This window comes from Mirounga leonina, unplaced genomic scaffold, assembly GCF_011800145.1.
Source record: "Mirounga leonina isolate KUSES-001 unplaced genomic scaffold, KU_Mleo_1.0 Mir_197, whole genome shotgun sequence".
NCBI lineage: Eukaryota > Metazoa > Chordata > Mammalia > Carnivora > Phocidae > Mirounga > Mirounga leonina.
The window spans coordinates 3,861,315-3,887,920 of record NW_023270494.1 but is presented as its reverse complement, the minus strand read 5'-3'; the positions used below and the strand labels follow the sequence as shown (position 1 = coordinate 3,887,920).

General features: G+C 46.1%; 1 protein-coding gene across 6 annotated transcripts in view; it reads left to right on the top strand.

Moving 5' to 3' along the window:
* TNRC6C (trinucleotide repeat containing adaptor 6C) overlaps positions 1–26,606 on the top strand; it is a 101,693-nt gene that overhangs the window by 33,213 nt on the left and 41,874 nt on the right. For 5 of the 6 annotated variants that reach the window (XM_035025893.1, XM_035025892.1, XM_035025890.1 and 2 more), the window contains 2 exons: positions 10,796–13,396; positions 25,635–25,850. In XM_035025893.1, the coding sequence (XP_034881784.1) occupies positions 10,796–13,396; positions 25,635–25,850 (2,817 nt within the window). The remainder of the gene's footprint in view (positions 1–10,795; positions 13,397–25,634; positions 25,851–26,606) is intronic. The other variant, XM_035025894.1, reaches the window with a different exon arrangement.

Below are 26,606 nucleotides of genomic sequence, written 5' to 3'. Positions count from 1 at the left end.
GGGCTGTTGAGGAGGGTGACAGGCCTGGAGAGGAGACAGGAGTGGCAGTGAGGGCCTTTTAAGGAGCTAGATAAAGCACCTGTAGTGTTGGGCTAGTCCACATGGAGACCGGAGGGGACACGGGCACACCCTACGCTAATGAGCTGAAACACTCACATCTGAACTTCTGGCTTATTTCTCCCAGGACGTTGGGGCATATCTGCTTGGATGTCCTGCAACCACCCCAGACTCACCTGGCCAAGTGTGCACCCATCGCCTCCCTTCCCCAGCCTTCCCTTCCCAGAACTACTCTTATTCTAGTACTCCCAAGCTCAGTGGTTGGCAATATCATCCACTCAGGACCCAAACCCCACATCTGGACATCACTCTTGAATCCTCCTCTCCTGCTCCCCACATGTCCAGTCTTTCACCAGGTCCTGTGAATTCTGCCACCTTAAATATAACTCCATCTCTCCATCTCCCATAACAAGGCCTTCAGATTAGATTATTACCATCTTAGCCTCAATTACGGCCACCAAAGTGGGGAATAGAGAAGAATTAGCATTTGTTTTTATTTTTTAATATAAAAAGTAAGGAAGGAATTCTGATGTTCTAATTCTAATATTAATTCTACAGCCTGATGCACGTATCTTGTCATCCAGTCCTGGGTCCCAGGTGTCATATATATGCACGGTGCAGTCTCCTGGAGTGGGAGTAGGAGTGGTCTCACGGCGGGAAGGACTGTCTCATGGCCAAAGTCATTCCTTCTTGCCCTCTGTGTTCTGTGCCAGGGGCAGCTCATGTGGGCTCTCAGTTATGTTTTCGTAGACCTGACTGCCCTAAACTTGGCAGTCTTAGCATTGCTGTCATCTGGGGAAATGGGGACTAAAGGCAAACATCTTTGGTACCATACAGATTTCTGGCTATCTCCTGGCAAATTAATTGGCATTCTGTCAAAGATAACTCAGTTATTGGGGTGCCTGGGTGGCTCAGATGGTTAAGCATCTGCCTTCGGCTCAGGTCATGATTCCAGGGTCCTGCGATCGCGCCCCACATCGGGCTCCTGGCTCAGCAGGGAGCCTGCTTCTCCTTCCCTCTGCCTCTCTCCCTGCTCATGCTCTCTCTGTCTGTATCTCTGTGTCTTAAATGAATAAATTAAAAAAAAAAAATCTTAAAAAAAAAAAAGATAACTCAGTTATTGGGACGCCTGGGTGGCTCAGTCAGTGAAGCGTCTGCCTTCGGCTCAGGTTATGATCCCAAGGTCCTGGGATCGAGTCCCACATCGGGCTCCTTGCTCGTCGGGGAGCCTGCTTCTCCCTCTGCCTGCCGCTCCCCCTACTTGTGCGCTCACACACTCTCTCTCTCTCACAAATAAATAAATAAAATCTTAAAAAAAAAAAAGATAGCTCAGGTATCTTTGACAAGGGGCTACGTGTTCCAAACATAATAATGTGTAGAAAATGAAAACTTTTTTATTTTTAACATAAAAAATACAGGAGGGATGCTTTACTGATCTTTGCTATATATAATCTGGGCTTTCTGTTGGTCGTCCTGCGTGGGTCTCATCCCACACGCGTGCTCATTTGTTTGTTTTGTTGGAGCACCATTTGAAAGTAAATTGCAGATATCATAACCCTTAAATACCCCCTATATACAACCGTTGTAGTACGGTTATATAAGAGAACAAATTTAGGAAATTTTTTTTAACTTTTTTTTTTTTAAAGGTTTTATTTATTTATTTGAGAGAGAGAATGAGAGACAGAGAGCATGAGAGGGAGGAGGGTCAGAGGGAGAAGCAGGCCCCCCGCTGAGGGACTCAATCCCGGGACTCCAGGATCATGACCTGAGCCGAAGGCAGTCGCTTAACCAACTGAGCCACCCAGGTGCCCAAATTTAGGAAATTTAACTTTGGTATAATCCTATTATCTAATATATCTAAATTTAATACATTTAAATTTTACCAGTTGTCCCAAATAATGCCATTGAAGCAGTTCAATTGTCTACATATATGTGTATATATAGAGAGAGAAAGAGATGTATCTATATATACTTTTTTAAGTTTTATTTTTTTAGTAATCTCTGCACCCAAGGTGAGGCTCAAAGTCACAACCCCAAGATAAAGAGTCGAATGCTCTTCCAACTGAACCAGCCAGGCGCCGCTATGTTTGTTGATGCCCACCTCCACAAATAATGATAGGGTGCACTACTTTGGAATTGTTTCTGACGATAAACTAATAGCTCAGTGTGATGTATAGTCCCTGGCTCTTTAATTTTTTTTTTCACTCATAATTTTCAGAGAAATACCTAGAACCTGCCCTTGGAAAGAGAGCTTTTATTTATTTATTTATTTATTTATTAAATATTTTATTTATTTATTTGACAGAGAGACAGCGAGAGAGGGAACACAAGCAGGGGGAGTGGGAGAGGGAGAAGCAGACTCCCCCCTGAGCAGGGAGCCTGATGCGGGGCTCGATCCCAAGACCCTGGGATCATGACCTGAGCTGAAGGCAGATGCTTAACGACTGGGCCACCCAGGCGCCCAGAAAGAGAGCTTTTAAATGGTAGAATAAACACAAGAATACCTTCTGTTTACTTTTTATTTACTTTTTATGTACTTTCTGTTTCCATGTACTGCCCCTGAATTAATTTTTGGAGACCTAGTTTATTTTGATGTTGCTGAAGAACCAAAGAAGTAAGAAACAGAAGAACAGTTGAGATAGGGAAAGAAGGAGGAAGGCGTAGCGATATGCCCAGTAATGGCAGGACAGACATTAAATGTCAGCAGCAGGTGAAACCAGCGTGGGGACAGATGTGGCTGGCTGCGAGGTTGCCCGGGACCTGCAGCATCTTCAGGAACCTGGAAGAGATTGCGCAGGTGGAGCCGGTGAAGCACACGACTGCTCAGCAGTTTGCTTTGTTTTAAGTAAAATATCTTGCTACAGACCGACTTCTCTGGTTCTGGAATTTATCTTTGAAGGAAACTGTGTTTCACTTGTAGATTTGTAGTGCCAGTTATAACTTTGACTGAATGTGAACTTTATCTAAACTTTTTCACTGACGATTGTGTGTCAGGTGCCCTGCTGAACGCTGGAGAAGAAAAAATGGGCGGTCCTTGCCTCGTCAGAGTTTACAGCCTAGAGGGAGAGACAGACTGCCACATGGACGGATACTGCACACCAAGATGTGTGCTCTAGGAGAGAAGGAACTCGTCTGTCTTGTTCGGCACTGTGTCCCCAGCCCGCGCGTAGGAGGCACTCCATAATCGTTATCATCTAAATCAGGGCTTGGCAAGCCATGGCCCGCGAGCCAAATCTAGCCTGCCACCTGCTTTTGTGAATAAAGTTTTGTTGGGACACAGCCATACTCATTCATTTACGTATTCTCTATGGCGGCTTTTGCCCCACAGTGACAGGATTGAGTAGTTGTTTCAGAGACCATCTGGCCCACAGAGCCTAAAATATTTACTATCTGGCCCTTTACAGAAAATGTTTGCCAACCCCTGGTCTAAATGAATTAAAAGGAGAGGCAGACTGTTAGGATGAATGTGTCCAAGGGCCCCAGACAGGGGGGTGGGGGGGAGTTTCTCAGATGAAGTGTCCGCCAAGTTGAGATAAAAGAGCAGACGCTGAGTCCAGGTCAGGGACAGCTTCTTCTGAGGCCCTGTTGTTGGGCTTGTTGGGGTAGCAGAGTGCAGATAGCGCCTTGAGGAACTAGCTTGAGCACTGAGCAAGGGAAAGAATAGTGGGAAATGAGGTCCCAAGAGAGAATCAAGCCTAGTAGGCTGCTTAAAGACTTCGGATCTTTATGTTAAGAAGCCTTTGAAGTGTTCAAGTAAGCATTGTGATCTCTGCTGGATGTCCTTTTGGAAAGAATGCTTGGTGTAGAGCACCCTGGAGAGAAGCAGGGGTGGGTATGGGGGAGGCTGCTGGAGAGCTGTTATAATATTCCAGTCAAGGAATGAGGAAGCTTGAATGGGGGCTATTCACGGGGAGGTTTTTGTTTCTCTCTCTTTAAGTTTTATTTATTCATTTACGTAATCTCTACACCCAACATGGGGCTCAAACTCACAGCCCTGAGATCAAGAGTTGCGTACTCTTCGGACTGAGCCAGCCAGGTGCCCTTCTGTTTCTCATTTTTAAATGGAAGATTCTAGAGATATTCAATATGTAAACTAACAGGATGACTTGATCCTGCCCTTCTGTTGTTTCAGATATTGGGCATGTTTGTAGAAGTGACTTTTCTTCCTGCCCATACTGCCACATTGGTGTTGATCCTGCTCTGCTATTCTGGAGCTCTTTATCTCAAACCCCGGGAAGGAATGAACATCAGCGGGAGCTTTCTCATTGTGCTGATCATTTCTTGAGAAGATGGACATACTTGTTAGAAACAGTCCACGCTGTGCTGGCACCTCTGATGCCCTAGATACATCTTGGTGTTACTGTTTTTTATCCTAATGATTGGCGTGTTTTTGAAATTTGATATTTTTAAATTTATGTAAATGAAAAAAATTATCTTTCTCACGTGATTATCTCCTTAATTCCAGTGTTAGCCTTTGACCCTTGGCCCTTCGCCGCTCTTGTAAAGATCTAAAGGGAGAGAACTACCTGTGAAAGTACAGAATTTAAGTACTTATCAGCATTAGCCTCTCACTACCCCAGAGAGGTTCATAAATTGCTTTTTCTTACAGAATGTTATGTAGCTCCGAATGTAAAGATCTAGGTTTATTTATTTTTCTCATAAGCAACAGCATTGCCCTATATTTTATCATCTCATAGTGTCTAAAATTAAGTGTTTTGGGGGCACCTGAGTGGTTCCGTCTGTTAAGTGTCCGACTCTTGGTTTTGGCTCAGGTTATGATCTCGGGGTCCTGGGACTGAGCCCCGTGCGTCAGGCTCTGCGCTCAATGGGGAGTCTGCTTGAAATTCTCTCTCTCTCTCCATCTGCCCCTCCCCCCAATCAATCAATAAATCTAAAAAAAATAAATGTTTTGAAAATTAAATGTTTTGGCTTGTTTTTGTATTCATGTTTCTTATTTACAGTTTCAGATTTTGATTATAAATATTTATAGAAAATGCCAAAACATAATCATCTGAGTAGCAGGGTGGCATATGTTGGAATTGTCCTACAATATTTATTGAAAACTCATTGGGTTTTATGGTTTTTTATTTCCAGACAATGTAGTTCTTTGTCTTTTACTCTGTTCATTTCAAACAGAATAAATTAAACAGTTTGATTATTAAAATATCTTTGCTTTACATGTGAAAAGAAGCTCAACATTACTAATTATTAAGGAGATGCAAATCCAAATCCCAGTGAGATACCACTTGACAGCCATTAGGGTGGCTGCTATTCAAACAGAAGTTAACAGGTGTGGTCAAGGGTGTGGAGCAAATGGAGCCCTTGTGTCCTGCTGGTAGGAATGTTTACCGTGGTGCAGCCACTGTGGAAGACAGTATGGCAGTTCCTCAAAAAATTAAACTTAGGAGCGCCTGGGTGGCTCAGTCGGTTAAGCCGCTGCCTTCGGCTCAGGTCATGATCCCGGGGTCCTGGGATCGAGCCCCGCATCGGGCCCCCTGCTCAGCGGGAAGCCTGCTTCTCCCTCTCCCTCTGCCTGCCTCTCTGCCTACTTGTTCTCTCTCTCTCTCTGTCAAATAAATGAATAAAATCTTTAAAAAAAAAAAATTAAACCTAGATTGATGATCTGGCTGTATGATCCAGCTGTACCACCTCTGGGGACGCACCCAAAAGAATTGAAAGCAGGGACTGGAACAGATACCTGTATACTCCTGTTTATAGCAGCATTATTCACAACAGCCAAAAGGTGAAGCAGCCCACATTGTCCATGGATGGACGAGTGGGTAAACACGGTGTGGTGTATGCATACAGTGGAATATCATTTAGCCTTAAAAAGGAGGAAGGAGGTTCTGACACCTGCTACAATGTGGATGGACCTCGAGAACATGATGCTGAGAGAAATAAGCCAGACAGAAAAGGACAAATACCGTACGATTCTATTTATAGGAAGTACATGGAATAGTCAGGGTCACAGTGGTTACCAGAGCCTGGGGAGAGGGGCGAGAGGACTTCTTGTGTGATAGGTTACACTTTCAGGTTGGGGTGGTGGATAGTGCTCATGCTTGTACAGCATGAATGTACTTAAGCCACTGAATTGTGTACTCAAAAAGGGCTAAGATGGGAAATGTGTTATTTTACCACAATAAAAAGAAATCTTTGCTTTGATACTGGGGTTGAGACTGAACATGCGAGCTATGTGGCTCGGTACTTTCGTGTGTGATTCTCCTGTTACCGTGGAAAGTACGGCAGCTCTAGAAATCATCCGGTTTTCGGCTGAGAACCTGAGGGATTATGTAGCCCGTCCTCGACTTTGTGGAGTGGAGAAGGGACATGGCTTGTTCAGATGGTGAGCGCCTTTAGCTGGCACTCAGCTTGGGTTCTATACGTACATTCCTTGGTTGGTCCGGGAAACCTGTATGGTTGGTTATCATGAAGCAGGCGCGATGGCTGTAAAACTGCGCTCCAGGGTTCACCTTCAGAATCAGACTTCATTCAGTGCCAGACTGGTGGGGTAATCACACCGAGTCTCCTTGCGCGCATAAAGTTCACACAGATTTCTAACCCTGCAGGTTTGACTGCTTCTCTTCGTCACATCCCCGTGGCTAGTAGCACTGGCTGCTTAGCCTGGGTCCCTTTTGGATTTCCATTTATGTCACTTCGTTTGATACCACAATCAAGCGTTCAATTTTTTTTTCAATTTTTCTGATCTGTTTTTAAAATAGAAGAAAGTATACAAAAAATAATATAACTGTATCCATAGTACAGATGTAACATAATCTTTTGCTGTATTTGCTTCAGTTCTCTATTTTAGAAATGATACAGATGTTGCTCAATCGCATTTTCGTCTCCCCCGAAAGGAATCACAGTCCTCTTGTTTCCGTGTGAAATGACATCTCTCGGTGTTCACGTGCGTTTCTTGATTACTGATGAGATCGGTTATTATTTCACGAGGTAGCGGCTGTCGAGGGCCTCCTCTTCTCTGGATTGCCTCTTCCTGTCGTTTTCCCACCTTTGTTGGGTTGCTGGTCTTTTTCTTATTGAGTTTTAGGGATTCTTCATTCTTTATTCTGTTCTCTCTTCTTCCTGTCTGTGGCTTATTTTTTTAGCTTCCTTTACATGATATCTGCTGTCATACAGTTGTTTCTAATATTAACAGAGTCAAAGTTACCAACTCGTTAGGAAGATGAGTGTCCCAGCTCACAGAGATGGCCTCCTGTATTTCCTTATTGAGCTTTAAAAAGTTTTGCTTTTTGTAACTAGGTCTTTAATCCACCTAGAGCTGATTTTTCTATATGATAGAAAAGGCAGGGATCTTATTTTGTCCGTATGGCTAGCCACATGTCCCAACAGCATTTATTAGCTGGTGCTTCCTTTCTCCACTGGCTTATGATGCTATCCTTCTTATCCAAGGATGCAAACACATTTTTCAAATCTGACGTATAACAGTATGAGTCCAGCAGATTGGGGGCTGAGCAGTAGACAAAAGGCATTCCATACAAACCCTCTAGACCATTAAGAGAGAGCTGATTCTTTTGCATTGTGACCTGTTATGGAATAGAAAAAAATAATATTATGTATTCAAAAGGTACTCCAGGTATCGGAAAGAGTGCATTGGTAAGCCAGGTTGGGTGACCTCCTGCTGCCTGCTGGGTGTGGGTTGCAGTGAGTACTGTCCTGGTCCTGGTATATCCTGTCCCTGAGGGAAGCAAGACTGATGGGAGAGTGAACTGTGGGAGATTTGCTGATAATAAGCAGTAATCTCTGTTTTTTTTTTAACCTGGTCTTATTTTCTGCCTTAAATGATGATTGGCTCATTTATCTCTTTAAATTAGTTATTACGAAAGCCAGTTTTTGTAGCATATGCAATACCGGTGGGGGAAATTGCCATAAACCAAGGTTGCAGAGTCAGCCCCTAGTATTTGGCAATAAAAAATTTATTTTCATAGTAATTTAGGTCCTAAAGTTTTCTGTTGCCTAGCATTGTTTTTCCTTTGTAGTTTCACCTGGAATTACCTACTTCAGATTCACCTAGGGCATAATTAATGTGTTTTAATGCTGTACTTTTCATCCCTGTGACTTATTTTCATTCGGACCTCTTATTCCCCTTCCCCGATTTCATCCATCTCCCAGTCCCCCTCCCCTCTGGCAACCACCAGTTTATTCTCTGTATTTATGAGTCTGTTACTGTCTTTGTTTATTTGTTCATTTGCATTTTAGGTTCCATATGTAAGTGGATTCATATGTTAACTGTCTTTGAAATCTGTCTCTGATTCATTTAGCTGACTTAGTTCATTTAGTGTAAGACCCTCTAGGTCCATCCATGTTTCTAGGAATGGCAAGATCCCATCCTTTCTTTCTTAAGATTTTATTTATTTATTTGAGAGAGGGAGAGAGAGATCATGAGCAGGGGGAGGGGCAGAGGGAGAAGCAGACTCCCTGCTAAGCAGGGATCCCAGTGTGGGACTCGATCCCAGCATCCTGGGATCATTACCTGAGCCGAAGGCAGATGCTTAACCGACTGAGCCACGCAGGTGCCCCAAGATCTCAATCCTTTCTTACGGCTGAGTAATATTCCATTATGTGTGTATGTGTGTGTATATATACCACATCTTTATCCATTCATCTATTGATGGACACTTGGATTGCTTATATATTTTAGCTATCATGAATAATGCTGTAGTAAACTTAGGGGTTCATCTGCCTTTGAATTAGTGTTTTTGTTTTCTTAGGGTAAATACCCAGAAGTAGAATTATTGGATTCTGTGGTACTTCTATTGTTAGTTTTTTGGGGAGCCTCCGTACTGTTTTCTGGAGTGGCTGCACCAGTTTGCATTCTGACCCAACAGTGTATGTGGATTCCCTTTTCTCCACATCCTCATCAACATTTGTTGTTTCTTGTCTTTTTGATTGGTATAAGGTGATGTCGCATTGTGGTTTTGACTTGCATTTCCCTGATGATAAGCGATGTTGAGTATCTTCCCATGTATCTGTTGGCCACCTGTGTGTCTTCTTTGGAAAAATGTCTGTTCAGGTCCTCTGCCCGTGTTTTTTTCCAAAGATTTTACTTAACTATTTTATTTGAGAGAGAGAGCATGGGGGGGGGAGGGGCAGAGGGAGAGGAAGAGCGAGAATCTCAAGCATACTCCGCGCTGAGCACAAGCCTGACGCAGGGCTTGATCTCACAGCCCTGAGATCATGACCTGAGCTGAAACCAAGAGTCAATGCTTAATTGACTGAGCCACCCAGGCACCCCTCTTCTGCACATTTTTAATCAGATTATTTGGATTTCTTGGTGTTGAGTTGTACTAGTTCTACATATATTTTAAATATTAATCCCTTGTCATATACGTCATTTGCAAATATTTTCTCTCATTCTGTAGCTTGCCTTTTCGTCTTATTGGTGGTTTCCTTTGCTGAGCACCAAGAGCAAAATTCTGAATTCATTACATCCCTTTTAAATCAGACAACGAAACCTTTTTTTTTTTTTTTTTAATAGGTTGAAGTTGTCTCTAGGATGTTCTTTGTAGCAATAGTGATCATTCTTTACACACTTCCCCTGTTTTTCTTTTAGCTCCATTAAACTTTAAAAGAGGTTTTCTGTGGGAAACCCAGTTTTACTTCCCAGGAGTAAAATTTTTCTTGTTAAAATTTTGAAGAAAACATAATGAAGAAAAAGTTCTAAAAGAGAAGAAATATTTTATTGCAGTTATCTGTACATCATACTGTTTGAAGAAACCATCAAGGATCTCTAAGTTGTGTGAGTTTGTTGTATGCATAGGTTAAATAAATTTTTTTATATTACTTTTATTTAGTTTTAAATGACCCATACTTCAGATAGAGTCTGCTGGAAAAATTCATTGGAGCATAAGTTGGATTGCAATGTTAGAAATAGTCAAATAACTAGAAATCCTAGGAAATAAAATGCCAATGGCAAATACTGGATTCTTTAAAAGGATCTAAGGGTGAAACGAGATGAATGCTAGAATGGAAGATAGCACATCACGTTATCCTGGGGTCTCCAGTGCAAAGACTGTGATTCAAGGAGATGGAGGGCAAGGGGAGAAAGTCCTCAGAGAGTTCTTACTTGTGTTTAATAATGGCAAACCGTAATTGCTGGTGATAACAGATAAGTAATATAAATGTAATGAACTGTTTCTAACCCTCCATACCCCCGATAACATAAGATAGCATTTTCTAACGCCTCTTCTCTCTCTCCCTCTGTCCCTCACCCCCAAAATATTGGTTCTGTTTCATGCTTCTGCACTGTATTTACAGTTGTTTTCTACTGAGTGAGCCGTGTAGCCTCTGTATCGTACCGTAGCTCCAGCTGGAGGTCTTGAAGAGAACTGCGGACTGTATTCAAGAACCCACATGAATATGTTGTCACCACAGTCCGAGTGTGTTCAGGTGTGGCGTGGTCACATCCGTGCCCCACCTGCCTCATTCCTCTCCTGGTTACTGTCAGAGACGCTCATGTGCTCATGTGCGCTGTGAGTCCCCTCAAGAGAGAGAATGATGTCGGGTAGTGGTGAGGATTAATATCATTTTAGAAACATTGGCTCATTTTAGAAACATGGAACTTACTATGAAGACAGGTAGCTTTTTTCTAAAGTCATTTTTTAGCACTTGTCTTTCAACGTTGAAACTGGAAATAAGGAGCTTCCCCCAAAGACTAGTTCACAGTGGATTCATTGACGGATGAGAGGAAGCTCTAATTCTGAATGTGTTTCTTGTTTTTCAGATCTCAGTCACGGTGGATTGGCAGATCACTATGAAAGTTCCCACTGGGGCCAGCAGCCCACGTACAGAGGTGAAGCCAGCAGCAGCTGGGATAAAGTGATAATAGACAGGACTGACAAGGAGGCGTGGCCTTCCATCACAGGAGCAGAGACTGAATCTGCCTCAGAATGTACCACAGACACTGACTCTGCCTCCAACTGTGGCTCAGAGAACAGTAGCATGGCTACGGGGAGTGCCCAGGGCACCTTCACTGGACATACCAAGAAGACAAATGGCAATAATGGCACCAATGGTGCGCTCGTCCAAAGCCCTTCTAATCAGAGTGCCCTTGGAGCAGGGGGCGCCAGCGGTAATGGAAATGGAGCCAGAGTGTGGGCCGTAGCCACAGGCTCCAGCTCCGGCCCAGCTCACTGCTCTCTCAGCGGTGGGGATGGAAAAATGGACAACATGATCGGAGATGGGAGAAGTCAGAATTGCTGGGGGGCTTCCAACTCCAACGCTGGCATTAATCTTAACCTTAATCCTAATGCCAACCCAGCTGCCTGGCCTGTACTTGGACATGAAGGAACTGTGGCGACAGGCAACCCTTCCAGTATTTGCAGTCCGGTCAGTGCCATAGGTCAAAATACGGGCAACCAGAACGGGAACCCAACAGGCACTTTAGGTGCTTGGGGAAACTTGCTGCCGCAAGAGAGCACAGAACCACAAACGTCCACTTCTCAGAATGTGTCTTTCAGCGTACAACCTCAGAACCTTAACACTGATGGACCAAATAACACTAACCCCATGAACTCTTCACCAAACCCTGTCAATGCAATGCAGACAAACGGACTGCCAAACTGGGGCATGGCTGTCGGTATGGGGGCCATCATCCCGCCCCACCTGCAGGGCCTTCCTGGTGCTAACGGATCAGCAGTTTCTCAAGTCAGTGGGAGCGGCGGTGAAGGAATCAGCAGTTCTGTGTGGGGACTGTCCCCAGGTAACCCTGCCACAGGAAGTAGCAATTCTGGGTTCAGTCAGGGGAATGGAGACACTGTGAACTCAGCGTTGAATGCTAAGCAGAATGGATCCAGCAGTGCTGTGCAGAAGGAAGGAAGTGGAGGAAGCGCCTGGGACTCCGGCCCCCCTGCTGGTCCTGGACTCCTCGCCTGGGGACGGGGCAGTGGCAACAACAGCAGCGTCAGTCATATCCATTCGGGAGCTTGGGGCCACCCCAGCAGGAGCACCTCTAACGGTGTGAATGGGGAATGGGGCAAGCCCCCAAACCAGCATTCCAACAGTGACATCAGTGGGAAAGGATCAACAGGGTGGGACAGTCCGAGTGTTAGCAGCCAGAATCCTGCCATGCAGCCTGGCAGTGAACACATGAACTCTTGGGCCAAAGCTGCGTCTTCTGGAACGACAGCAAGTGAAGGAAGTAGCGACGGTTCTGGCAGTCACAATGAAGGAAGCTCCGGGAGGGAAGGAGCAGAAGGCCGAAGGCGAGATAAAGGGATGATAGACCAAGGGCACATCCAATTGCCAAGGAACGATCTTGACCCAAGAGTTCTGTCTAATACTGGCTGGGGACAGACTCCAGTAAAGCAAAACACTGCCTGGGAATTTGAAGAGTCCCCTAGGTCTGAGAGAAAAAATGACAATGGGACAGAGGCCTGGGGCTCTGCCGCTACTCAGCCTTCAAACTCAGGGGGGAAGAGTGATGGGTCCATCGTGAACAGTACAAATACCTCTTCAGTGTCCGGGTGGGCCAGTGCACCGCCGGCTGCTGGGCCAGCAAACACAGGCTGGGGAGACAGCAGCAACAAAGCGCCAAATGGCCCAGGGGTTTGGGGGGACTCGATAAGCTCTACTGCTGTTAATAATGCTGCTGCCACCGCCAAGAGTGGCCATGCTTGGAGTGGGACCGTAAATCAGGAGGACAAGTCGCCCACCTGGGGGGAGCCTCCGAAACCCAAATCTCAAAACTGGGGAGACGGACAAAAATCTAATCCAGCCTGGAATGCAGGAGGGGGAGATTGGGCAGATTCGTCTTCTGTCCTCGGACACTTGGGGGATGGGAAAAAAAATGGCTCTGGATGGGATGCTGACAGTAATCGGTCAGGGTCTGGTTGGAATGATCCTACCAGGTCTGGGACCAGTGGCTGGGGTAATGGCACAAATTCAAAGGTGAATCCAGGGACAAACTGGGGAGAGTCTTTAAAACCTGGCCCCCAACAGAACTGGGCGGGCAAACCCCAAGACAGCAATGTGAGTAACTGGGGAGGAGCCGCTTCCGTTAAACAGACAGGAACTGGGTGGATCGGGGGGCCAGTCCCTGTCAAACAAAAGGACAGCAGTGAGGCCACGGGCTGGGAGGAACCTTCTCCACCATCCATTCGACGCAAAATGGAAATTGATGATGGTACCTCAGCTTGGGGTGACCCGAGCAACTACAACAATAAAACTGTAAACATGTGGGATAGAAACAACCCGGGCATGCAGAGCAGTACCACGGCCGCCGCCGCCACCCCCACCACCACGAGCAGCAGCTCGGACGTGGTCGAGACGCCACCGCCGCACCAGGCCGGCGCCCAGCTGAGTCGGTCGCCGCTGCTCGGTCCAGGTATGGAGGGCACTGAGGTCACTTTAGAAGTTAAAAAAGTCATTTATTCTCGTTACCTACGTGTACACACTCTGATGGTGTTTTCACATAGCAAAGGACACTGATGTAAGTGTCTTTCACCGTGTAGCGTTGTACTTAAATGCTGTCCCCAGAGAATAAAGAAAGTAGGATTCTCTGATAGCTTTCTACCCAGGAAGCAAAGATTTTTGACACTTTCAGTTTAAGGAGAGTAGAGAAGAAATAGATCCTCCTCAGGAAAGATGGGGGACCGTTGTGTTAGCTGGTGTTTCCTTAGAAAAGTTTCCATTTCCTTATGGGATGAGCCAGTGGTCCTCAAGCCCAGCCTCGGTTAGAAGTGCTTGGGAGCTTGGGGGCTGGGGGACCAATCGCCAAGATCTCTGGTGTCACCGGCCTGTGGGGCAGTCCGTGCACGGGGGGCTTCCGAGCTCCACAGCATTCCTGATGTGTGGTTGGCGCCGAAACGGAATCGTCCCTGTAGTGGCATTCTGCAATACGAGTCGTGTTGTGATTCCAGCTGGAAGAAAAATTGTAAAATTAGACTAAAACTTGGGTTTTGAGTTCCTGCTTTGTGCAAGGCACTCTGCTGGACACTGTGGCGGCAAAGAGTCTTGCCGGACCGGACCAGAATCTTCCCACAGGGGTCATGAATTGTGATGAAATACACACGTGGCGCGCCCCAGCTGGCCTGTGTAGCGGGAGCTGACAGTGGCCCCACTTTCTAACTAGGGTTTCGGCTCTTGGCGCACGGTCTCGCTGTGCTCCAGGCGCGGAGTCGGCCTGAGCGGTGAGAACTGGGCTCCCCAAATCGCAGAGCCCCTGGGTGCAGAGGGACCAGAAGGAGAATCCAGTCCAAGTCAGGGCATCACACTTAGGGCCTTCCTCCCCCTTCTGCATTGTCCCCACGCAGCTAGAGGCCTGTGTAGCAAGTGCCAGGGAGGCCACCTCCCACCCAGTGCCCTTCCAGTTCTGGCTGTCCTGTCTTTTTAGACTGAGCCTCTGTCAGCCTCCCTCCAGTTTCTGTAATTGCTCGTGTACCATTGTCCTCTGGGACCCTACAAAGCAAGGCTGAGCTTCTTGTCCCATCTACCCATTCTTCAGGAAATACTCCTGGGTCCTTACCACTGTTCCTCATAGTCCTGGTTTTAAATCCTTTCTGTTGTCATCTAGAAAAGCTGTAGCTTGTTGAGAGTCTTTGTGCCCAGAACTAAATGTCACTGGTTTACAAGTATGGTTTTAACAAGTGCAGAATTTGTTGAGACTGTAAGTTCCCGCACTCCTAAAAATCCAACTTCTGGTGATGAAGTCTAAGTTTCACTTAGCCCTTTTGAGCCACGTCACACTATTTGTCCTAAATTCAGTTTAGAATCTGAAGTTTTTCTTTTATAGTTAAGAAAACTATAAAGCCCTTCCTCACTCAGGATTATTTGTGTGCATTTGGTCGCTTCGTCCCAAATGTAGAACTTGGGCCCTGGTAAAGCTTTGGATTCCAGTCCCCCAGCCTGTTGAGATCTTTCTGTACCCTGATTCTGTAATCAGCATATTAGTTATTCCTTCCAGTTTTCTACCATCCCTAAATTTTCATAAACATGCCCTAAAGACAAGACTAAGGATAGAGTTCTTTCTCCATGGTCACTCAATCACCTTACATATGGCACCAAATTTGAATCCAAAATCCGACCTACAAGGGAGTCTGGCGAGTGACGTGTTTTAGCTGTGGGCGTCTAATATGGGAAGGCTCATAGAAGGCAGTAGAATGGATGCTGAGTGCTTGTTGCCTCTGTCATGCACTGAGATGTGGGTTAAAAAAAGATCGTTTCTCACCATCAAACATCATTCAAACAGGCATGAATAAAGAACCATTGGTGCACCCCCACTGCCCGGTTCCAGAGCTCTGTCGGAAACCCAGTTGAGGCTGGTTACTTCCATTCCCCTGGCTCCTACCTCCCAACCTCCTCAATCCAAGAATTCTGATCACCCAGCAGAGCCCCATAGTTAGTAAGGTTTAGTAAGTAACTACAGGGCTCTTGTACCCATCTACGTTAATGCTTCTGGAACTGGTACCTTCATCCTTTTATTTGGTATACACTCGTTCAAAATGAATCATTGAACACTATTATGTGCCAGGCATAGCCCACAGAGGCTTAGGATATAATAGCGTGGAGGACAGGAGCTCTGCCCTCTTTAAACCTCCATGTGGACAGAAAGACAAGTACCTGGACAAAAAGAAGTTCAGAGGAGGATCAGTGGTTGGGATAAGTGTTAGGGTGATAGGAAGGCCTTGCAGAGAGAAGCTAGAGATCGGGAAAGGCCTTTAAAAGAGCTGGATTATATCCAGAGGACTGAGAGGCTGGTGAGAAGTTTTTGTGGTTTTGGTTTTTTGTTTTTTAGATTGATTTATTTGAGAGAGAAAGCATGTGCGTGAGCAGTGGGGAGAGAGGCAGGGGGAGAGGGAAAGAGAGTCTTAAACATACTCTGCACAGAGCACAGAGCCTGACACAGAGCTCGATCTTTTTTTTTTAGAGAGATTTTATTTATTTATTCATGAGACACAGAGAGACAGAGAGAGAGAGAGGCAGGCTTCCCACAGAGCAGGGAGCCCGATGCGGGACTCAATCCCAGGACCCCAGGATCATGACCCGAGCCGAAGGCAGACGCTTAACCGACCGAGCCACCCAGGTGCCCCACAGAGCTTGATCTTAAGACCCTGAGATCACGACCCGAGCTAAAACCAAGAGTCACATGCTTAACCGACTGAGTCACCCAGGCGCCCCTGGGGCAGGAGTTTTAAACAGAGATTGAACAATCAGACTGACTTGTAGAATCATTCCAACCATAAAATTAAGAATGGGTCGGTGGGAAGCAAAGCTGTAGAGGAGGATCCAGGTTCGGCCAATGTCTTGATGGTGATGGTGGCCCTGGATTGGGACAGTGCTGGGCCGTGGAGACAGAGGTGGCAGCAAGGCTGGGAAACTGGTTGCGGAAGCAAAGAAAAAAGGTGAGCAGAGAGGGTTCAGAGCTGGGGAGAGTGGGCCCGTGAGCAGGTCACTCACTGACTCCCCCAGGAGCACAGCAGGGGGCACCTGTCCCGTGGAGGTGGAGCAAAGGTGGATGTAGAAGCCAGCCCCAGCCAGAGCTCAGACTGGAGGTGTGCAGCTCTGGGAGAACAGCGGGGATTAGAGGGCTAGGTCAGGAGTAGAGACTTTGTTTAAGACAGTAGAGTTTGGAGCCTTTTTAAAGACTGCTGGAGGGGCACCTAGGTGGCTCAGTCGATTTAGAGTCTAACTCTTGGTTTCAGCTTGGGCCATGATCTCAGGGTCGTGAACTCAAGCCCCGTATCAGGCTCCCTGCTCAGTGTGAAGTCAGCCCTTCCCGCACTGCCCTCTGTGCATGCTTGCTCGCTCTCTCTCTCAAAAAAAAGAGAGACTGCTAGAAAGGAGCCAACTGAGACGGAGAATGGACGCAAAGGAAAGGGACCCCTGCATCTAGCCGAGAGGAGTGTTCTCCCCAATTTGTAGAGGAGGCCAGGGTGTCTGTGGCCAGAGGGTGACAGGCACCTGCTGGGGTTCTTTTTCTCCGAGTGTTAAGGACACCAGTCTCCAGTACAGAGGGGGCGGGTAGGAGCAGAGGTGAAGTTTGCAATAGCCACATACAAAATGGAGCAGAGGGCTTACCAGGGACCCCCGAAGGGCTGCTGGACAGTGTTCAGGATCCAGATGTCACAGTTGCATAGGAAATGAACATTCATTTATCCAGCATGTGTTTATTAGGACCCACTATGTGCCGGGCAGCATTCTGGTTTAGGGGACAGCAGGGAACAGAGGAGGCAGAACCCCTGTCCTGGTGGGGGTGCATTCCAGCAAGGGGGGGCCAAGGCTTCGTGGGTCAGCAAGCATGTATGCAGCGTGTCTGGTGGTGAGGGTGCTGCGGAGAAGGAAGCTGGGCAGGGGCGTCGGGGGCAGAGATGGTCATCTTGTGTAGGACAGCCCGAGCATGTGAGTAGCTGTTTGGTCTTCACTGTGAGCATTGAGCAGCTAGAGCAAAAGGAGGGCTGTCCTCCCTTTTGAGTTCAGTGCAAATACCACTGCCCTCCAAAGCCTCCCCTGGTCTACCCCGCTGGACATGACCCTTCCAGCCTCCTTAGATTCCTTGGCAATTAATTCACTTTTACCTCTCTGAGCCACCCTGTCCGGAATCCGTTATGGAGCTCAAGACTCTTGCAGCCTCTACATACACTTCTCTGTCCCTAAACCAGAGGTCAGAAACCTGGTGGTCTATGGACTGCACCATATCCCACAAATGTGCCTCATTGGCCCACATTTTTCATGTCAATCAACATTTTTAATGAAAATGTTTTATGTAAAATTCCAGATTCCTGGCTTCTTTTGGAAACCGGGAAGGTCTGACGCATTGGATTTGGATGGCAGCAGTCAACTGGAGTGGCCTGTGCTTTCTAGTCTGCCACACTCCTGCCACTGAGGTCAGATCAGCAGCTGCGGGTCGTACCAGGCTTGTGTTCTTGTTCTTTTCACGTGGGCCTGTGTGCATTACTTGGCTGGCTCCCTGGAGTATTTGAATTTGTGACTCCTGTTTTTTTACTAATACATGACTAACATTTCTAAGCACTTTAAAATTTTATAAAGTGCTTGAGGGAATGAGGGGAAGCGAGAATGAAGAAAGGTAATTGATGCCAAAAACGAAGGGATATGGACACTGAGACATGGCACCATCCAGTGGGAGGGATGGTAACATAGAACTTAGTGGTTTGATTAACATTGCAGTAAAGGTATGCACAAGGCCCTCTGAGGAGAACGGATGGTTAAAAATAGCCATTATGTCCCACCTACCCAAGACTGTCTTCTGGAAATCCTCATGCCCAGTGCTGTTCCTCATAGGTCATAGTTTGAGCCCCTCGTCGTGCTGCTCGTAGTCTTCTGGAAAAGTTCCAGCCGAAATGTGCCCTTGTGCACTGGGGTCCGGGTGATGAATGTGGCCTGACAGTGCTTGGTGACCACACGTGGTGTATCGTCACACATCCTCTCGTGTAATCCTTACGCCCCTGGGCCTCCGCTTACAGAGGCCAGGTGGCTCACAGAGGGTGCACACATGGCGAGGTCTCAGATGTGTGATATACACCTTGCCCGCTGCCGTCTCTGCCATCTTACAGCCGTGACACCCCACAGAGATTGGAACCGTGTCATGTTAGTGATTTTTTTCCCTCTTTGATATGTTACTCTTAGAATCCACTCTTACTGGGTTTTGTTTTTTTTTTTTAAGATTTTATTTATTTATTTGAGAGAGAGAGAGCACATGAGAGGGGGGAGGGTCAGAGGGAGAAGCAGACTCCCTGCCGAGCAGGGAGCCGAGCAGGGAGCCCGATGCGGGACTCGATCCCGGGACTCCAGGATCATGACCTGAGCCGAAGGCAGTCGCTTAACCGACTGAGCCACCCAGGCGCCCATTGCTGTTGTTGTTTTTTAAGATTTTATTTATTTGAGAGAGAGAGAATGAGATAGAGCATGAGAGGGAGGAGGGTCAGAGGGAGAAGCAGACTCCCCACTGAGCAGGGAGCCCGATGCGGGACTCGATCCCGGGACTCCAGGATCACAACCTGAGCCGAAGGCAGCCGCCCAACCAACTGAGCCACCCAGGCACCCCACTCTCTTACTGGTTTTTAGTGGACAAAGAATGTGAGCTTTACCCTGGATAAAGGCATTCTTGTTTAGTTAGAAGGGCCAAAATCATTCTCTTTTATATGAAAAATATTTATAGATGATTTTTTAACAAATTACACATCTTATCACTGAGTGGAAAAGAAGGGAAATGTGCTCCATCCAACCATGGCAACTGTTTTCCTTGCCTCCCCTCCAGCCCTCGGGCCTTACGCATGCGTGTGATCTATGTGATTGGAGCAGTGGTGTGGAAGCAGCTGGGAACTTGGTTTTACAAAACACTTAACAGAGGCAAAAAAGTGAGACAGATGTTTTCCATGGAGTCAGCCCACATGCAAAGACTGCCGAGTTGAGTGTATGGCGCCATAATGATGGGGTCGCTGCCCCATGGCTCCACTTAGAGCGGTAGTCCCTTTCCCTCCCGGACACCGAGCAGCCGCGCCGAGATGTGCTTCCTGCCCCATGTCACCTGTGATGTTCACGTCCCAGGCCTGAAGCAGGCACCCTGTGCAGTGAGAACAGAGCTCCTCGTTCTCGGGGGTTACAGGTGTTAGAAGCCTGGCACTTTCCCAGCCTGGCGGACTGAGCCGTTCTTTGAGCTGATAGAAGGAGCAGTCACACTGTCACACCAGCTCCCTCCTAGCGATGGCGGCACGCTGGTTCCTTTCAGTCCTCTCCATTCAGCAGTGCAAACGTCAGCTCATGGCCCTCCTCGTGGGGTTGGGGACATCTGGGCAGCAGCAGTCACAGCGCCCGCTAGGTTGTGACTTAGCTCATCGTGGCTTGAAGACTTGCCCGGATTGGTTTTCATAAATCTGCTGGGTTTCTGCACTCCCAGCAAAGCCATGCACCCGACTAACTGATGAAGTTTCTGATCTTGGTGAAGTTGTTCTTTTACAGGTGTTCTGCGGTTTTGCTATTGGCCTGCTGGCTTCACACAAATTTGCACTTTTGTCAGAGTTCAGGTGCTAAGTTGTTGGTCGTCACCACTTCAGAGTGTTGATCTGTGGGGGCACCTGGATGGCTCAGTCGGTTAAGCATCCGACTCTTGGTCTCAGCAAGGGTCTTGACCTCAGGGTCATGAGTTCAGGCCCCGCATTGGGCTCCATGGGCATAGAACCTACTTCAAACAAACAAAAAACAGAACTCCTCTCTAAGAGTATGGCTCTCTGTCTTACAAAATATGTTTCCTCAATTACTTTTTTTTATGTGTGTCTGGTTTTATAGAAGTAAATGCTACAGGACAGTTATTTTTGTCCCATTCCTGTTACATTGATATCAATTCATTTTCTGATAAGCCTGAGGAAAACTGATAGTAATTTAGGAAATGCAGTATAGCTTCATAAACTGGATTATTTGGACCTGCGTCGAACCCATTCAGGAGATGGAGCACAGTAATCTAGAGAAATGTCCCTGTGCCTGTCTTTTGGTCAGAGAGGGTAAGCTGCCTGAGAGGGACTCAACAAGGCTGTTCTTAACATGGGGTGTCGGGTCGTATACGACGGCGCCACACAGTACCTGCTCCTTAACGTTGCCCCGGTGACTTCGTGTGAACATGGGCCAGACGTGCAGGGCCCACTGACTTGTGGCCTAATGTGGCAAGGAGCTATCAAGTCTTGGAGAACCAGTCTGTTGTTTTGACAGTGACTGGAGGTGTGGCCAAAAGTGAGGAAGTGCAAGCATAGCATTTACTTCTGTTCCTGAGGGAATGAAAGTGGATCCTAAAAGTACTAACCAGCCTGATTAGTACACTTAGAAATAAATATCCTGACACTTAACAATCAGTTTGCAGATACAGGAGAACACTAAATATTAAATAATACAACTTTTGATGAAAACCAGATCCTCCCTGCAGGCTCTGAATCGAACAGTGAGATTGAGGCAGAACCTCACGGTGAACGCTGTCAGGTTTCACTGAGACGTTGAGATAGAGAACTTTGAAAGCGACGGAGGGGTCGGAGAGTAGAGAGCACTACACATACAGTTAATTTAGAGCCACATAGGAAGGCCATTGCAGACGAGATCCGAGCTAAACCAGCAGCATAGTGTGGTCATAAAAATAAAATCCTGCCTGAGGTTGTGTCTTCCAGTGATGACCGAAGTGAGAGCATCACTTTCGTAGGCCAGTCGGTACACTGGGACTGTACTGCTAATGTTGACCTGACTCCGGAATATCGTTTTATCCATTTTACTGCCTCTTCTCCCCAGCTTCTCAGGCGTGTCTCGCCTCCGCTGGGCTTTGCAGCAGTGCCAGGGTAATCGCTGTGGTCGCCCTGTGCGGCTTAGAGAACGCTCCAGCCAGAGGCAGACTTCACTGTACATTGGGTGCCTAATCCACGGATACTGTGTTTGCTCTTCACTTAGTTTTCTGGCACAAATCATATAACCAAAGGCAGAGATTATGTGAGTTAATCATGGAAGAGGCATATCACCCATCTGATTAACTGAATCCTCTGCCTAGGTTGATAAAACACGTATGTTGTTTCTCCAAGTCTCCTTAAGAGCAGGAGCTGGAGAACATTGTCCTACCTGCAGGACTTCATGTCTTAGCAGCTCCCCTGCTCCTTTATCGTTCTTTGGTACAAAAACGATACCAAAAAATGGAGTCACCTGCAGACAGAGTGAATCAGCAAGATGCTGCCAAGAGCTCAACTGTTCTCACACTGCAACTTCAGAAATAGATCTCCCAGACCTCTCCAGCCAGAGTAATTCTATTTTAAGCACCACACAGTAGTTACTAAGAGGAGTCATCTGAGCAGCCTGCTTTTTGTGGATATGGGAATGCGGGTGGGGGGCGGGGGTTGGTTAGAGTGTTTTTACTTTCCTATGTTTTGGGGGACTTGGTAAGAGGGGCTGGAGTGGAAAGAGAACCAGAGCATCCTAAGTGTCCTGCTGGAGAGATGTCCCTGTGCCTGTCTTTTGGTCAGGGTAAGCTGCCTGAGAGGGACTCAATGAGGCTGTTCTTAACATAGGGTGTCGGGTCGTATACGATGGCGCCACACAGTACCTGCTCCTTAACGTTGCCCCGTTATCAGTGCATTTCCTGAGGATGCACGTGGAAGTTTTTGCTGTAGGCAAAACCTTCAGTTCAAAATGAATAAATAAGACCATTAAAAATACAGTTTGGGGGCGCCTGGGTGGCTCAGTTGGTTAAGCGACTGCCTTCGGCTCAGGTCGTGATCCTGGAGTCCCGGGATCGAGTCCCACATCGGGCTCCCTGCTCAGCGGGGGGTCTGCTTCTCCCTCTGACCCTCCCCCCCTCATGCTCTCTCTCTCTCATTCTCTCTCTCTCTCTCAAATAAATAAAATCTTAAAAAAAAAAAAAACAGTTTGGCTCCCCCATATATCAATAAGAAAGGGCACATTTAAAAACTCTATTAGTGCGCTCAAATAAAAACTAAAAAAATGTGTTCTTTCTAATACTGACCGTCTGTGATGGGCCCATAAGACAGGCAAAAGCAGCTCTTCTGAGCAGTTGCTGTGTAGCTTGAGGCCACAGGGCCTGCTTTTGAAAAAGGACCTTATCTGTAACCCTCCTGTAGAGTCCCCTGAGTTTGGAAGAGAAGCTTCAAATAAATGCTCACAAAACGAGACATTCTGAAAAGTAGGGGACTTGATCATCTGAGAAAAACTACTCTGTATAAAGCTTCACTAGATAAATACTGCTCTTGCTTTCGAATATGAGAAAGTAATTATTGCTACAGCTCCCAGTTCTGCTCTGTCCCTCCATAAGCCAGTAGCCAACCACGCATGAAAGCATGATAATAAGTGTACATTAGGCATAAAGGCCATTGGTAGGAACAAAATCCCATCCCATTACTATTTCAGTCAGTATGGAAGATGCCAAGCACACAGGCGGCACTCAGATGCCTTGTCGATGCCATGTCAGACTTTTCTCTTTCCTGCACTCAGTTATGATTGGCCATTGTCTGACCAAACTTTTCTTCCCAGCAAGGACTGCCTGTCACACTTATAAAACTATACAGGTAGCATCCATGGAACAAGCTAGAATTGATTTCTTATTTCACAAAAGAAAGAACTCCATCCATGAGCTTGACCGTCTGGAGTGTTTAAGATGGGGATCACGGGTGAGGTGGAGCCTCTTGACGTCAGTCCTATTTCCTGGCCTTAGAACTGCTTTGTGTTCATTTTTATACTGATCTTCATGGTGTCTACCACCTAGGTACTTTGTTTTCTCCGTTCTGATAAATAAAGTGTATTTAAAATTGAATGAAAACTACATATTCTAGTGGCATTTCATTGTTACCGTTATTTTAGTCCTAGTACGGTATTTGTTCAGTTGGAGAAGGGAGACAAGAATTCCTGGACCGACCCCCAGGCCACAGAAACATTTTGTCAAAAGCAGTAGCATTTGAAGGGCCATTTAAAAAGTGTTGATATCACTGTTTTAAATGTAAGGTAGAATTTTTTTTCTGCCTCATTAAGCCCATCTTTAACAAAAAGCTTACTAAAATCCACGCCAGCAATAAACATTAAACGTTGTAGATTATTTTAATAGTACGTATTTTACAGTTATTTTCTACCTACTGGAAATACTTGCTTGGAATCAGAATTAGCTGTTGTGCCTCGAGGTTGTAGCATCTCCTCTTCTAGGGCCTTCCGAATACCCTGCGGTGCACACGTTCTGATGTGTGCATGTTCGGCATTATCGGTAAATTATATACTTGCCAGAGATCAACTTAAAATGGAAATGTTGTCGGGGAAATAGTCTTTGAGACACTAGTCCACTGGCTTCCTGGTGTTGGCGTCACTGAAATAAATTCCTTTCTTGTTTCACCACACACACACACACACACACAAAAAGAAATACTGTTCTTTTGATTTGGGGGTAAAAGTTATTCTTCCATTTGTAAAATTTTGAAACATGCTGCTTGCAGATCATTTGCCTTGTAGATAGACATACTCTGTAGACATTTCCATTGCTTTAACAGGAATTGAAAATGCTTTATAAAAATCGATTAACTATAATTACCGTAGTCTTAATATTTATTCTTAATTTTGACTTACTTAAATCATTTGTAATATTGCCTTTCAAAAAGGTGGAAGTATAAGGATGACAGATTTTAAGTGAGTATGTTATTTAATTACCTGCAATAAATCAGTATTTTTACAGCTGATTGACCATTAGCAACATCTGTTATTTTATCTTCTTAAAACATCCGTAATTTTTGTCAGCCATGTTAATTTTCCTGATTTAATTTTGTCCCTTAAATTTATAAAACTACTTTCCCCAATATACATTATTGTTTTCTGTGTAATTATAGGGAATATTATAGTTAGCTATTGCTGACAATAACTGATTAGGGCTAACTTTCCTGTTATTGGCAATGATTTATTGCTCAGCACGGAGCTTGTAATTTAAAATGATTCATAGGTTGCATGGTCTTTTGCCATTAATCAATATTACTGCATTTTATTAGAATAAAGAGCATCAGGGGAGCTGATTCCATACTATTTTTAGTCAGAAAAGTAATAAATTTCATAATTGATGGTAATAACCATTTTGCAACCAAATTATTTAAAATTTACAGTTAACTGTATTGTATGCTCTCTATTCTTTAGTTAGTATTTAAAATGTTCACATTTCCATCTCTGAGAAACTGTATCCATATGAAAATTACAACTGATGTGAGCTATCAACACAGTTATCAGTAGTGTCGAGTAAGCTTATAGGCAGAAGCAAAGTGAAGTATGGATTGATTGGGGAAGATGAAGTGTACGTATGTAACGTAAAATTACATACGTTGAAGTGTAAAGATACTGACGAGATGCTTCTTGTTGCCTGGCCCCATGACCTCTCCTGTGCGTGTCGAGAGCAATGCCATGACCTTCCGGACCCCATTGTGCACCCTCATCAGGTGCCAGCCCCGGGGGCCAGGATGCTCTGGCCACAGCACTTGGCAGACGAGGGAAGGAAGTGTTCCAGGACCCGGGCAGTCCTCCTGCCCGATCCTCTCGTCTTTCCCATCCTGAAGACTCCCTCCGCTCCTTCGCAGCTACAGGGTGCTGCCTGAGAACCGTCTGGATTTCCTGTCACTGCATTCCTATACATGTTTCATCTGCCCTCTTCTCGTGGCCTTGCCCAGATCTCTGTCTTTGACGGTCAAAGATAAGCTAGGATGATTTTCAGTATATATTTGCAACTTACAAATTTTTCTTATAAGAGAATAATGTAACAAAATTTCTTCTAGGTTACATGTAATACTAGAAGTGTAAAAGCTGCTTCTTAAATATGAGTCTTAAAATATTCTTTTAAGCCCTGTTACGTTGCAGATACTGTGAGTTCAGTAGTCTTCAATGTTTAAAGGGCTCTCGATTTTAAGTGGGTGGCGGTCAGGAGTGAAAACACTGGGAATTTAATAAGCTAAACAAATCTAATTAGATATGATACTGCCTCCTTTCTGCTTTCCCCCAAAGCCATCCTAAAGACAGATCATCTCGAAATTATTTTGAACTTGAAACGCCCATTTCTACTTCTCCTCTGTTTCACTCTTACTATGTTCTCTCTCGGTCGGTGCCCTTTGCAGTCTCAGCGGGCTGGGGAGAGATGCCTAATGTCCACTCAAAGGCTGAGAGCTCTTGGGGAGAGCCGTCCTCCCCCTCCGCCCTGGTTGACAACGGCACCGCAGCATGGGGCAAGCCACCCAGCAGCGGCAGCGGATGGGGGGACCAGCCCGCGGAGCCACCGGTGACGTTCGGGAGAGCCAGCGCCCCCGCCCCCACCCCAGCCCTGTGCAAACCAGGTAAGCCTGACTCGGTGCTTGAGAAGTGGGTCAGGCTCTTCTTGAGAGGGATACTTTCTGTTGAATTTTAAGAATTCAAGGTTTAGGACACTTTACTCCTTTTATTTGTACTTTAAGACTAACACATTTGCCACGTCTGGTACAGGGACACAGAGGAGCTCTTAACAGAAACCCATGCTCTCCTTAAAAAAAAAAAAAAAAAAAAAATTAGTTACCAGAATCCAAACCACACACCGTGTGTGTGCCAGACACCGGGAGTGGTACGTGCGCCGCAGTGGCGTTCTTGGGCCTGCCCTCCGTTCCTGCCTCCCTGAGCGGCGGGGTGGAAGAAAGCGTGCCGGTGGTCCTTCCTGAGACCCAACAGTGCTCCACAGCGCTCGGCCCTTCCTGCCTCGCTTGCATCTTGTGAGCACCGTTCTGCTTTGGGTGCTCCAGGCTGACGCTTTTTCTTTTCTTTCTTCCTTTCCTTTTCCTTTTCCTTTCCTTTCCTTTCCTTTCTTTTTAGAAGAAAAGGAAACAACCATTTGGTTGCATTGTCCTCCCATTCTCTGGAAGTGTAATAAGTACACCTGTGAAACATCCGTTCTCACGAATGTCCACATTGCGTTCACCGAGTGGAACTCTGTGACATGGGAATTTGACAGTGCTATACGTAGGACATTAGCATGAACCTAAGATTGTGATTTAAGTCTAATAATAAGATCAGTTGTTCACATGGCTGCAAAAGCTTCGTATTTTCTTTGGACAACATTAAGT